We start from the raw sequence: 13709 nt of genomic DNA on the forward strand, positions 1-13709 counted from the left end.
TTGGGTCCTGGGTCGCCCGAGCACACCCACCTCTGCCCACCCTGGCCTCTCCACTCCACTGCAGGGACAGTCCTTGGAAATGTCAGTATCCATGTGGATGGCCCGTCCCAACCCTGCCTCCTACTCCTTGCCAAGGGGCGTGTGTAGAAGGGGTCGTGGAAGAAGGTGGTTATGAAGCCAGAGTGTTTCCATGTGAGTACATCTGCCGACATATTGCCCAGCTCTTCCTCCCCTCTGCCGCGCGCCCACCAGCTCTTACCTCCGCTGTGTCACGTGCAGGCTTCTAAGGGGGGGTAGCACGGCTCAGGTGGAAGAGGCGAGCATCCCCTGAGCCTCCATAAAGGAACGCGTGTCCTCAGGGAGAGCTAACACGTGTTCTCTTTGGTCGTAGGTGGAACAATTATATGTTAGGCAAAGTGTGACTGCTTGGATGTTTGAAATTTAGTGTCGTTTTCGGAGAGGTGCATGAGTGCTGAGCTGACGGGGTGGACTGTCCTTCCGGATAGTTCGGCCACAGACGCCTGAATTTCAAGGCACGGAAGGGAAGCAGGAGGTGCTGGCAGGTCCAGAAGTCCAGAACCTCCAGCTGCCGTGGGGTCTCCCCCGGCGCGGCCCCAGGACCGAGCGCGCCCTGGGGGCACCTGCTCCTCCCCGCTGACCCCGGGGCAGGCGGGGCACCGGAAAGTCCTGACCTCACGCCCCCTCCTCCTCGCCGGCCCCGCCGAGGCCCCAGGGTGGGCGAACCCGCGCCCCCGCGCCCCCGCGCATCTGCGGGCGTATTTTGGACGGGAGTGGACGATGTGAGGAGGGTCCGGTCAGGGTGGACCCCGCCCAACGGCCCTCCAGACGGAGCGCCCAAAACCCCGAGGTCCTCAGCGGGCGGGTCGTCACTCGGGCGCAGTGTCCGGGGGCAAATGGAGCTGTGGCCTGTCAGGCGCCTCCGGTTGGATCCCTTCCCACCGGTAAGCCGCTGCCGGACCCGTTATAGGGCCAAGTCGCGCGGCCTTGGAGGACCGGCCGAGGCCCCGCCCAGCGGCCGGAAGAGGGCGCGCAGGGCCGCCCACTTCCGACTGGGAGACACGCCCACTTCCGGGCGGGCGTGGCGTGGTCGGCGTGCGCTGTCCGCCCGCCGGTCCATTCCGCTTCCTTCCGTCCGTCCGTTTGTGCGGAGCGCGGAACCCGCAGGTGCAGGACGGGACGGGGCGCGCGACCAGGGATGGGCGGGTGTCTTGTTCTCCGGCTCGCGAGGCCGCCCCCGCCGCCCGCCCGGGCCTCAGTTTCCCCAGCCGCTTCGCCCGGGACCGTGGGGTGGCGGCGGGGGCGGGGAGGTACCGGAGCCGCGATGCCCCACCCCGGCCCCTGGGACGGTTGGCCTCCGGGGCTGCGGCTTCTTTGCGTAACGCCCGCAGCCTGCGTTTCCTGCTGCCCAGGGTCGGGGGAAGGGTGCACAGAGGGACTCCTGTGTTGGGTCACGGGGCAGGCAGACCCTTTAGGCGCTCGCTAGCTCTTCGCGGGTTTGGGGCACGGCGGGAGCTGGGGTCTGTTTCCCCCCCAGGTAGGTGGGTGTGGGGCTGGGGTACCCAAACGTGCCCTCGTGCGACGTGCCGTCTTGCAGAGCCGCCACACGCTCAGCCAGGCCGGATCGGAGCGGCCCCCATCATGGGCTGGGGAGCCGGCGGGAGTTGCACCCCGCGCCCGCCCATCCACCAGCAGCCGGCACCCGAAACCCGGGTGATCGCTGTGGTGTTCCTCGGCCTCCTGCTGGACCTCCTGGCCTTCACCTTGCTGCTGCCCCTGCTGCCTGCGCTGCTGGAGAGCCACGGCCGTGCGCAGGTGAGCACCCCCGGTCCCGATGCCGCTTCACCCCCGATGGCTGTCCATTGCTCCAAGCCCCTCAGGGACTCCCCAGCCTGTCACACTTCCTTGTGCCCTAGGATCCTCTTTATGGCTCGTGGCAGCGCGGGGTGGACTGGTTTGCTTCAGCCATTGGGATGCCAGCCGAGAAGAGGTACAACAGCGTCCTGTTCGGAGGTATGGTTGTTGAGCTGGGGCTGGGGGCCCATTCGGGTCCTGCCTTCCTGGTCCCTCCCTTCTCAGTCCCAGGTCTTGGTTCTCATATTCTCGCTCCTGGGTACTGTCTGTTCTTTCTCCAGGTGGGCGGTTTTGGGGCCGTCTCAGCTCAAGGTCCACGGCCTGGGGGTGCAGGGCCCAGCATGGTCCGACTCTTGGGGACTGGGCAGTGTGGTGACTGTGATCTCTGTGTCTTCCAGGTCTGATTGGCTCCATCTTCTGCTTCCTGCAGTTCCTGTCAGCGCCCCTCACGGGGGCCATCTCTGACTGCCTGGGGAGGCGCCCGGTGATGCTGCTGTCCCTGGTACGGGTGCCCACAGACGGGAGCTTCTTCCCGCCCACCAGCAGGGCCCCTCGTTGGCCCTCGTTGCCCCCTGGGGGTGGTGTTTGGGGGGGCAGTGGCTTCTGTGGCTAAGCGAGGCTGTGCCAGAGCTGCTCCTGCCACGGGGACGTTGGGAACACAAGTGGCCCTTGGATGCTGCAGAACAGGGCAGGGTCCCAGGGCACTGCTTGGGCTCGCTGGCCCCGCTGTGGGCTCCTCCTGGCCTCCAGTGACCATGCCTGCCCTTGGTCCCCGCCCTGAGGCAGGCAGGCCTGGCCACCTCGTATGCCGTGTGGGCCACTTCGAAGAGCTTTGCGGCCTTCCTGGCCTCCAGGATGATTGGGGGCATCAGCAAGGGGAACGTCAGCCTCTCCACCGCCATTGTCGCCGACCTGGGCTCGTCTCCTGCCCGCAGCAGGGGCATGGTGAGTGCACTCTGGGGGGCTTAGCGGGTGGAGGGGCTCCGGGGCCTGGGTCTCCCTGCTTGGCTCAGGCAGTCTTCTCCCCAGGCAGTCATCGGGGTGGCCTTCTCTTTGGCCTTCACGCTGGGCCCCATGCTCGGCGCCTCCCTGCCCGTGGAGACGGCGCCCTGGTTGGCCCTGCTCTTCGCGGTCTCCGATCTGCTGTTCATGTGCTGCTTCTTGCCAGAGACGCTGCCCCCGGAGAAGCGGGTAAGGTGGGAGCCAGACAGGCACAGGGGCTCGCTTCCGGGGCCTGCGGGGAGGCCCGTCGCGGGCCCAGGTGCTGGGGAGGCCAAGCTGCCCGCTTCTGGTGTCCAGACGCTCTTGGGACCACAGTGCCTCCTGGGGCCCCTGCGTTCCCCAGACCCCCTACACCTCCAAAGCCTGGCAGGTAGACTGGGGGCCGGGCCTGCCAGGGCCTTGCAGGGGGCAGGGGCCAAGCAGGTTCGGGTCAAGCCCCCTCCCCCCAGGCTGCGAGGCCTGGGGACGCCACCAGCCTCGTCACAGGCTCCTCAATCCTGTCCCCTCCAGGCACCGTCCATCACGCTGGGCTTCCGAGCTGCTGTTGACCTGCTCAGCCCTCTGGCCCTGCTCTGCTTCTCAGCCGTGGCACGTGGCCCGGACCCGCCCACCGGAGTCAGTAAGGAGCAGGCCCCCCTCGTGAGGGTGGGGCTGTGGCTCCCTCGGGCTGCCCAGCGTCCCCCCGCCAGCTGCTCGGGGCCCCCTTTCCGCTGACGTGCCTTTCCGCTGCTCCGCAGGGCTGGGCAGCCTGCGCCTGCTGGGCCTGGTCTACTTCCTCTATCTTTTCCTGTTCTCGGGCCTGGAGTTCACGCTGAGCTTCCTCGTGCACCAGCGCTTCCAGTTCAGCAGGTGGGAGTGTGGGGCCCCTGCCAGGACCCTGCCTGGGCACGCCCTGCCCTCTCCCCATCCCGAGGCCCCGCAGCCCCGCTGCTTCAGGGCTGACTCCCACCTTGGCCTGTCCCCCGGGGCCCAGCCCGGGATCCCGGGGCGGGCGGTGCCTCGCGCCGAGGATGGGTGACGCACGGGCCGTCACCCAGGCTGCCTGGCTCTCCGTGTGAGCAGCACGGGCGCAGCAGGGAAGGGGTGCTGACAGCTCGCCCCTCCCAGCCTAGAGCAGGGAAAGATGTTTTTCTTCATCGGCCTCACGATGGCCACCATCCAGGGCGCCTACGCCCGGCGGATCAGCCCTGGCGGGGAGATCGCAGCTGTGAAGCGGGTACGGGGGCTCCCCTGGGCGTGGGGGCAGGTGGCGCCCCGAGCTCTGCAGAGGCAGCGGGGTGGTCCTGAGACCAGCTGTGCCGCCCGCAGGCCATCCTGCTGCTCGTCCCCGCCTTCCTTCTCATCGGTTGGGGGCACACGCTGCCCGTGCTGGGCCTGGGGCTGCTGCTCTACTCCTTCGGTGAGTGGCCCTGCCCAGGCTGGCGGGGGTGCGGTCAGGGGCCGGCGGCCGGGAATCCTGGAGGGTCGCACCCCTGTCGGCCCCTCCTCCAGGCTGACGGGCGCCTCCCTGATGTCCCCTACCAGCCGCTGCCATCGTGGTGCCCTGCCTGTCCTCTGTGGTCGCCAGCTACGGTGAGAGGCCCTTCCCTTGCCTGAGGTCACCCTGGGTGGCCCACAAGCACCTGACGGCTTCTCCCCTTTCCCCCACAGGCTCTCCCGGGCAGAAGGGTGTGGTCATGGGCACGCTGCGAAGCTTGGGCGCCCTGGCCAGGGCTCTGGGGCCCATGGTGGCCGCCTCAGGTGAGGGCCACGCGACAGCACTCAGGGCGTGCTAGGCGCTTGGAGAGGCCCCGCCAGGCCAGGGGGCTGCTGGCCCGAGCTGGAGGCCACACAGCCCCTGCTGGCGGCCTTGGTCCCAGCTACTGAACCCCTGGCTCAGCCCCACTGTCCTGTGGGCAGGGACCTGGGCGGGGACCGTCGCCATCACCCCCTGCTGTCTCCACAGCGTACTGGCTGGCCGGGGCGCAGGGCTGCTACACCGTGTGCGCGGGGCTCTTCCTGCTCCCCTTCTCCCTCCTGCGGAAGCTGAGACCGGCAGCAACGCTCAAGGCCGAGTAGCTGAGCCACGCCTACCCCAGAGCGGGGCAGCCAACGCAGGGAGTGGGAGGCCTGGGCCAGGACGGCTCCCCACTGCCCGCCTGACCCCTCCCTCCCCGCCCCCCAGCCTGGGGCGGCCCAGGACTCGCACTTGTGCCTGTGACACTCCTGTGTGGACCTGCCTGCTGGGATCAGACTCCGAAACCTTGCAGGCTTTCTGTTCACTTGTCTCTTATACTTAGTGACACACAGCGTTCAGCCAGGCCTCTGAATGACCAAATAAAGCAGCTGTTTTATACCCAGTGCCTTCCTCCAGTGCACAGCTCTGCCTCGACACACCCACTGCCCAGGGAGACCCCCCCAGGCACCAGGAGAAGCAGCTTGAGCTGAACACACATTACAGCTCCACGGTCCGGAAGAGCACGAGGCTTTGCCCAGGCCCGTTTCTCTCCCTTCTGCACTGTAGGGAGGGGTGGACAGGCAGATGAAGGGCTGCCCCTGCCCCCGCCGCGGGGTCAGCGCTTACCAGGTGGTACATGGGGGGTGTCCTGCACCCTGGCAGACTGGGGAGGAGCGACCCTTCCGCTTGCCCCCCCCCCCCAACCTCGCCTGGACCCTGCCCTCCGCGCCCTGTGGAAGAACAAGCGGGCACTGGGGCAGGGCACTTCCAGGTAGAGAGTCCTCTGTGGTCCAAAGTGACAAACTGCGCGGGATCTTTTTTTAGAACATAAGATAAACTTCTGAAGTCCTATTTTAAAGGAACAAAGAAAAGGAATTAAGATGCAAGACTGCTTCCCAAGTTTAGACAAGGAAACTGCTTAAAGAATTTTATTTGTGAGTAAAACATGTTACAGTGAAGAAAGGCTGTAGAAGTTGTCCTCCCGAGCCTGTGTCTGTATATGCAACTAAACTTCATGTTGTAATACAAAGAGTTAAACTACAAAAATGAAATTAAAGTCATTGCATACCTGGGGTCAGAAGAAGGGATGAAAGGAAGAGCCCATGGTTAACTGAGGTGCAGGGTGAGGGTGGAGAGCTCTGCCACCATCTTGGCAATGGAACGATACACAGGAGAGAAGTGGCTTGCCTGCCAGTAAGCTCAAAGCAGAGGTCAGCGCCATGCAGCCGCTTCAGGTCCTGCCTGGGTGTCGAGTGTGTGGGACCTGAGCCCACGTCGGGCACTGGGTCCCCCGAGGGCCCCTCCCCCCTCCTGGGGACCTGTCTGGGAGACAGGCTGGCACTGGAGCTCCTGGGACAGGTCACTGTCGAAGAGACGCCTGGCCACCCACTAGTTCCCACTAAGCAGCTAGCCGCTATCTTCCAGGGATGTGAGTGCAGTGAAATTCACCGTGGCGCTGGAGGGCAGGAGGTGGGCTCCACGAGTGACTGCACAGGGCGTCAGGTGGGACCCCTGGGGCCAACTCCTACCCCGAACTGCCTTCTGTCAAAGTGAGGGTACCCTCCAGGCCGAGCCGAGCCGCGGTTAAGAGCAGACCCCCCAGGACAGCGCGTGGAGCCCTGCTGCGCTCTGCCACAGGCCCTGGGGAGAAAACGAAGCACAACGCAGACCGTTCGCTCACAGTGTGTAGGGTGAACTGCAGACTTTCTGAAAGAACATCTAGAAAGCACTCTTCCCCTCCTGATGCACCTTCCCTATGACAGGGAATCGAGAGCCCCCAGTGAGTAAGGAACGGAGCCCCAAGTCTGGCTTTGGCCGCGGGGGGCCGGTGAGACCATGCATAGGTTACCTGGGTGTACACAGGCCTGTCCGCTGCTGGGACTGCCGGCTCAGCCCAAACCCACCTCTCAAAAAGTCCGCCACGGTGGCCTGGGCCATTGGCGGGGACACGAGTGTTCTCACAGGACCAAGGCTTTGTGTATCCGAACAAATGAGATCACTGAGCAGCAGTGATAATGCCAGCAAGAAGCTACAGGTGTGATGCAGTCACCCGAGACCTCGGGCTGAAGGGAGCCTAGCAGAGGTGGGCCGCGGATTACTTCACAAGAGAAGGACAGCAAGAGCGGTGGAGGCCAGAGCTGGCAGGGCCACCCCCGACCCAGCCAGAACCCGGACTTAGCTAAGCCCCTGGGGACAGCGTGTCCCCGAAGGGCTCATGAGATGGGCCGAGATGCTGGTCCCTGCAGGGCAGGGCTCGGAGGTGGACGCAGAGACCAAGTCTCCCCCAGCACCTGAGGCTGCCGGCTGGGCCGCTGCGCGCGCACAAGCTTAGCACCGGTCTCCGTGGGGATTCGGTCACGCCGCGAGGGGAGCGCTAGCTATGCAGGGGTGGGCCTTTTGCATTCCATTACACAAGAAGACAGGGCACAAGACACAATCGGGGACAGCCTGGTGGCATCGGTTTGTGCAGGAAGGGCCTTCAGGAGTCACTCCTTTTCTTGCTCTTCTTCAGGAAGGAGGGAGTGCGGAATTTCTTCTTCTTTTTGGAGGGGGACTTGCCCGGAGACCCATCACTGCCAGGGTCCACAGCAGCCCCCTCCTCGGCAGCCGGGGCGGCGGCCTCGTCAGCCGCCTGGGCTGTGACTGGCTCAGGGATGGCCGCTGAAGGGGACCTGGTGGGGCCTGCAGGGCCCCCGGCTTCACAAAGCCCCTCTTCCTCCTCCTCCTCCTCCAGTGTCGGGAAGCAGAGCGCTTCTGAAGGCTCCTCAGGGGACAGGTCAGGGAGAGTCTGCGTGAAGGTGGCGGCATCGCTGTTGTCTCCCGAAGCCGGCTCCTGCGGCAGGTCTGGGGGAGGGGTGGGAGAGGCGGGGTTAGAGGGCGACTGCCTGGACCTCCCAGGGGGATGGCCAGCGCCCTGCACCAAACAAGAGTGAGAAGCTGTCAGCAGGATCTACTCTGCTTCCGGCTGGCTGCAGCTTACAGTGCAAAACGGGGGCTCAACCTCAGGGTGGTTTTTAGCTCCTTCTCATGGACAACGTGCTGACAAAGCCAGACACCGTCCCAGGGCTTCGGTCCCCGGTCACAGAGACGGTGACGAAGGCAAGTGGAAACACTTTCAGTATTGCAACGTCTGCGCTAAACACCTGAACGCTTTTAAAGGACATGTGTTAGTAATCCTGAAATCAAGCCTAAATTTGTATCCACACCTGGTCTCCCCCAAGGAGACAACTATGTAAAGCTGCGGCAGCTGGTAGAAAACTACGAGCTGATTCCCAGACCAACATCAACAGCAAACAAAGGCCATTTTAGGCTGGAGAGTTAAAAAAGAGATGAACGCTAAGGGAAGGGACAAAAAATTCAAGCCCCCTTAACAATTTGAACATGGAAACATAAAAGAACCAAATGGAACTTACTTTAAAGAAACAGCCTGAGGACTGGTTTCTAACTGACCCTGGGGGAAACCAGTTTTGTAGATTTTTTAAAATAGTCCACCAAGGTACCAGCCACTGGCAGCTTAGGCAACAGCAAACCTTCAGTGCCTGGAAATCTAGCCAAACGCCCGGAGGTGACCAGAGGCTGGGCTGAGCTGCGGAGGCGCGGCTGCACGGGACTGGGCGGGAGCAGTTAGGACTCGCTCCGCGAAGCATGCAGAGGTGGCCTGTGGGTGCTCAGGGGAACTCTGACCATCTGACAAATGTCACATTGGGAAAACAGCACTAAATGTCACTCTTCCACCCCCTCAAATTAAGCTTAAGCACCCAGTTTAAGCAGAGATCCAAACACATGCGACCCCCGTGCAGCAGGTGGCAAAATCCCAGCCTGAGTCTAGTTTAGACTTGTCTCGAAGGCTCAGCAGGACCACGTGGTCCTTCTGAAACTTCTGAGACCCAGAGTGCTTGGAGCAGTGCCACCTCGGCCCTGGGGGGACTCGAGGACAGGCTGCCCACCGCACAGCTCAGGGGGACCCAGCCCCTTCCAGGAAGGCCACTGCCCAGAATGGAGGAACTGGGTAGAAGAAGGGCCTTTGTTTTTATTTTGAATAAACAAAAAACAAAAATTAATAAGCAACAAAGAAGCAGAGGAATGAGGCAAAGCACAGGGAAATTCCAATTAAACAGCAGAGGGCCAGGCAGCAGGCGGTACTTACTATGGTAACAGGTACTCTTTAGCACATCCACCTCCTGTTTGTAACGCAGCCACAGGAAGAGAAAAGCACAGGTAGAGAATCTATGCATTCAGTCACAGCCATCGGGTTACAGAAGGAGAATGGCCAGGCCATTCTTGTGGACACAGAAAAGGGCAGGAGGTGGGCCACAGGCTCCCGACAGGCACGGGAAGCACAACGTACAAGACCGAGGGACAGACACGCAGGCCACACGTCACAGAAACACGGTGGGTGGTCTGGGAGGCCAGGGGAGGCGGGCACTCTCCACGGACTGGGAAATATGGCCAAAGAATGCAGCCCTGTGGCCCAGACACAACAGAGGACGTTTCCGGGGCTGATCCGAGCACAGGAAGGTTTAGGAAACGTGCAAGCAGTGGGCAAAACTGACATCGAGAATGAAGGCAGGTTCCGATCCCCAACGACTGTCCTCCCACCTGTGACGTCACGCTAACGAATCTGTGTGGCCTCAAGTTACCCCGGACAGAACCAACACGGGAGCGGAGGCGGCTGGGCAAGCTCAGCGCGGATGATGTACTGGTTTCCATGCAAACGCACTCGGCTGTTACGTGTCGGTTCAACTGCCACACTCAGCTGCTTTTCTCACACAAAGCCACGAAGTTCGGCCCCTCCTGGCGATGCGCCCCAGGCGGCCGTGCACCACCCTCCCACACGGGGCAGCCGCACACCCACCTCCACCCCAGGGCTCACCTTCCTCCAGCTTGATGGGGGCGCTCGGGGGAGCGTGGGGGGCAGCAGGGGGCTCTGGAGGGCTCTCTTCTTTGTCTTCTCTAGTCTCGTCCAGATTCTCTGCAGGTGCACAGAGGGCGGAAAGAGCACGGTGAAGGCCTTTGGACACGGCGGGCCTCCCCTCGCCCCCTCCTGGGCGGACGGGCCCTCCCGCCCTGCCCATCGGGCTGCCTCGGGGAGGGCGGGGGGGCGGGGGCGCTGCTCAGGCCGCAAGCAAGAGCCCAAGAAGGGAAGGGCTCGCAGCCGCTGGCCTCAACCTTTTCCCCATCCCTACCCAAGAGGACAAAGGAAGCCACTCCTGACTGGGCTGTGGATCTCGGTTTGAGAATCTGCCAGAGCTGCCTCTGTGACGGGCTGTGACCTGTGACCCCCCGCCTGTCCTCTCCTGTCCTCTAGTGAGGGGCCCCTCCCCATGTCCTCACCATCCTGCCTCTCCCACTGCTGGGCAAGAGCCCAGGGTCCCAAGCACCCTCGCCCTACTTGCCACCTCAGGCAACATTACAGGAGTGTGACCTTGGTTTTAATTTGTTATTTAGAGCATTTTCTACCAATAATTTCAACTTGGCAGTTGTAACACGTACTTCTATTTTCTATAGTGAAGTATGCTAAGGACCAGAGGAAAAATTACAAGAACTAGGTAGGACTCAGGACCCAGAAGATTCCAAGTCCACCTCTCATTTAGGGAAAAATATATACCAGTATTATCTTAATGCCTTAAATCTCCTTCTCTCATTGAAACTTTTCATGTTAATAGCTTCGGACCAACTTGCCTCCCCAAGTCCCCCAAGCCTGCAGCTCCCTTCCTGAAGCCAGGTGTCTCTAAACAGAGGCATTCACACCTCCTGCCTGAGGGAACAAATTCCTTCAGCCGGAAAAGCAGCCAAAGGCCAGGGGCTTTCTTCCTCGTGCCTGAGGTGCTGCCTCGCAGACAGCCTGCGATCACTGCGGCACACACTGCCCGCCCCCCATGCCGTGCCCAGAGCCAGCACCAGTGCTGGGCAGGGCTTTCCTGGCAGTGGCCCCTGGCTGCCACTCCCACTGCTGACAGCTCTGTGATCGCACAGCATGATCACAGCTGTCCCCATGCACATCCACTCACTTGCTGTGACATCACTCCTCACGGAGCCTCACATATAGAGGAAATATTTGTATCTTGTGGTTTAACTCAAACAAACAAAAAAAAAATCCGGGTTTCCCAGACACTGGAAGGGTCTGAGTCCAAAGGGAAGACACACATATATGTGCCCAGGAACTGGGATTAGGCTACAGGACCAATAGCTCAGGCCCACACACCAGTTCTTACTCTAAGGCAAGTAATTATGGCCACAGCTCAGACAGAGCTTTCTGCAGGGCTGCATGCACCGCTCAGGAGATGATCAGAATCAGTGCTGTGACCAGAAGATCAGGCTCACTCTGAATCTATGTGCAGCAAGCCTTAATTTTAATGTATATATAACCAAGCGACAGGCAGTGATGGTGTAACACACTGAAAAACAATTCAGCAGCAGTTTTTTTGCACAACTCAAATTCCAATAGCAGCTATGTGATGCATTATGTAATCGGTCTAAAACAAGACTAAAAAAAAAGTTAAATTGGGGCAAATCAGAGGTTGCGTTTGAAGCAGGAATAGTTCCCAGGATGGTCCCCCATCGACCTGGAGGGTAACTGTGGGATTTCCATTCCAGGAGGGCTGCTCCCAAGAGGAAGAAGCGTGGTCCATACTAAGGTCCCGGGGACAGCAGCATGAACTTCCTGGAGGGGACATCATGCCCCAGGGTCTTCGTGGTAACCAACCCAGGGCACTCAGGGACAGTGATTCAGACCCATGAGCCTTCGTGTCAGAGGCAGTGGGAGGCTGGCTTCTCTCTTAGTTCTCAAAATGTCTGGATGTGCTTTTAAAAACCTGAAGTATACACCACTGTAAAGCAATTATACCCCAAGAAAGATGTTAAAAAAAAACCCTGAAGTTTGAAACAAGCTGCTCCCAGAGGTTCTGGCTCTCAGAGCCGTTTACTTTCCTTTGTTGTAAAACAGTCCCAACATGTTTTGCAAAAATATGACCTCCTATGTCAGTGAGCTACCGAGAGAAACAAAGGCTGCACCAGCATTGGCCACACCCTTCACAGGGTTTCGCTCGTCCCTGGGCCTGTGACCACGCCCAGCCAGGGAGCTCTCGGGCTTATCGAGGAAAGGAGTCCGTCAGAAAACTCCAAGCCGTGACTTCAGCTGAGATGAAGGTGGGAGGAGACTGCGTGCAGGGGCGCAGGTCACAGACCCGGGCCGGCCTCCGCCACACGCGGCCTTGTTCTTGGGAACAGACTGCTCTATTCCGCTCTCTCCGGGAGCAGAGCAGAATGCACACGGAATGGCATGCTGCGCTTATCTTCCATGGCCACCTACAGTCGGCCCAGGACAGAGGAGCCCGCGGAGCACGTCCTCCTGCCTCCTCCTGCACCCAGGACCCACGGGGCTGCTCACCTTCGGGGCCCCTGTGCTTGCGCTCCACCGCTCTGCGGTAGTCGTCCAGCTCGCGGTCGGTGAGCGTGCTGAAGGGGTTGGGGCCTGTGGTGCTCACAATGACGTGGGGCTGGTACTCCTTCTCAATGATGGCCTTGGAGGCTGTCACCAGCTCGCCCTGCGGACAGAAAGGGAGGCTGGTCTACAAGAGCCCTGCCGCTCCAGGACTGTCCCTCCTCCCGGGCAAGGGTGGGGCAGGGCGCACACACATCCCTGAGAGGCCCTGAGGCTCAGGCTGAGCGGCAGCCTTCAGCAGTAGAAGACTGAGCAACACATGCAGCTGGGGAGAGACTCCTAGGAAAGTCCTTCAGATTTCAGAAGCAAAGGCACCAACGTGCAGATCTAGTGGGTAGAGCACCCCAGGGAGAGGCCCATCCCCTCACAGACAGACAGGGATGGATGGAAAAGGGGACTTTTAAAGTCGACTACCCTCCTCCCAAATGAGAAAACGTCATGACCACAACACTCAGATGGGTGTGCTCGGAAATGTGCTCATGCTCTAAGAGCACAGAAAAGTTCTGTCCTTTTGACTGTGCATTTGATTTGTAGCTAGATCCTGTTAACTTACCGCAAAACATTAAGAGGTAACAGAATGTCACAAAACACCAGCACTTGTCTGAGGAATTTGGAAAAGTGTAAGAATTTATACAAAAGAAACAAGAAAGCTTAAGCAAAGCGAAGCACACAGGTGGCCCGGCCCTCGAGGAGGAGGCCAACGCAGCCAGGCCGCACAGGCAGGGAGCAGCGGGCAGCCCTCGGGCGCTACGCCCGCCCACCCTCGCCTGCCCAGCACAGCTCGGTGCCCCGCAGCCCGCCAGCTTGGCCCCCACACCCTCTGGGGCTCAGTTTTGAGAAAGTTAACCAGAACCCAAGCACGTGCCCGTTACTTAATGAGAACTCCTGAAAGCCAGTGAAAACGGGAGAACCCACAATCATTTCGATGCCAGGCCTGGCCCGGCAGCGCGCTCCTCGGTGGGCGAACCCCAGAGGGAGAGGGCGTGCCAGCGACGTGCACGAGAGACAGGGCCAGGCCGAGTCCCAGGAAATTCAGCCCACCGGCCAACTGCTCCCCTGGGAACCTGGGCTGAGCAGTCACTGTCCAGCGACACGGACCCCAGGGGAGAGAAGGAAAAGGCTGAAATCCGCAGCCTGTGCTCAGAGAGCCTCGAGATCGGAAGTCAGCTGCCTAGATGGGGAGGGGGCTCCTTCTGAGCGGGCCCGACCCCAGGTTGACCGGCTTTTCCTTCAGAAGTAGCCCAGCCTCCCCGGACAGGCATCGGATCCTCGTCTGCCACGAGTTAGCTCTGTGGCCTAAGACAAGTGCCTTCCTGTCCATGGGCCTGTTTTACAGGCCTCAGGAGGGGCCTGCCTGGCTGACCATAGCTAAGACGTGCTGAGCACTAACATTCTAGGATCTACGGCAACTAGGGAACTGCGTTTGCATCCTGGTATCACCGCCAGTAAAATGAG

The 13709-nt window shown here is 60.9% G+C and overlaps 2 protein-coding genes across 14 annotated transcripts in view; one reads left to right on the plus strand and one right to left on the minus strand.

The window, feature by feature from the left end:
- Window positions 1-1086: 1086 nt before the first annotated feature.
- MFSD10 (major facilitator superfamily domain containing 10) lies at window positions 1087-5215 on the plus strand. Of its 3 annotated transcripts, XM_060013065.1 has the most exons (13): window positions 1087-1185; window positions 1616-1833; window positions 1935-2031; window positions 2271-2374; window positions 2659-2817; window positions 2902-3063; window positions 3385-3493; window positions 3612-3723; window positions 3982-4090; window positions 4183-4273; window positions 4399-4446; window positions 4525-4614; window positions 4820-5215. In XM_060013065.1, exons 2-13 carry the CDS (start codon window positions 1660-1662, stop codon window positions 4930-4932), a joined length of 1368 nt encoding a protein of 455 aa, XP_059869048.1. In that variant the 5' UTR covers window positions 1087-1185; window positions 1616-1659; the 3' UTR covers window positions 4933-5215. The 3 variants fall into 3 exon arrangements, with proteins under 3 accessions (XP_059869048.1, XP_059869049.1, XP_059869050.1); XM_060013066.1 differs by lacking the exon at window positions 4399-4446; XM_060013067.1 differs by lacking the exon at window positions 1087-1185 and having other exon boundaries at window positions 1696-1833; window positions 1935-2008.
- Window positions 5216-5711: 496 nt separating this feature from the next.
- ADD1 (adducin 1) overlaps window positions 5712-13709 on the minus strand; it is a 76568-nt gene continuing 68570 nt past the window's right edge. For 6 of the 11 annotated variants that reach the window (XM_060013056.1, XM_060013057.1, XM_060013055.1 and 3 more), the window contains 3 exons: window positions 12201-12357; window positions 9684-9782; window positions 5712-7654 (listed from right to left, as the gene is read on the minus strand). In XM_060013056.1, the coding sequence (XP_059869039.1) occupies window positions 7290-7654; window positions 9684-9782; window positions 12201-12357 (621 nt within the window). In that variant the 3' untranslated portion in view covers window positions 5712-7289. Of the gene's footprint in view, window positions 7655-8956; window positions 8992-9683; window positions 9783-12200; window positions 12358-13709 lie in introns of those variants that run through there. The other 5 variants (XM_060013064.1, XM_060013063.1, XM_060013062.1 and 2 more) reach the window with 2 other exon arrangements.

Source organism: Delphinus delphis, chromosome 5 (assembly GCF_949987515.2).
Source record: "Delphinus delphis chromosome 5, mDelDel1.2, whole genome shotgun sequence".
NCBI classification, from domain to species: domain Eukaryota; kingdom Metazoa; phylum Chordata; class Mammalia; order Artiodactyla; family Delphinidae; genus Delphinus; species Delphinus delphis.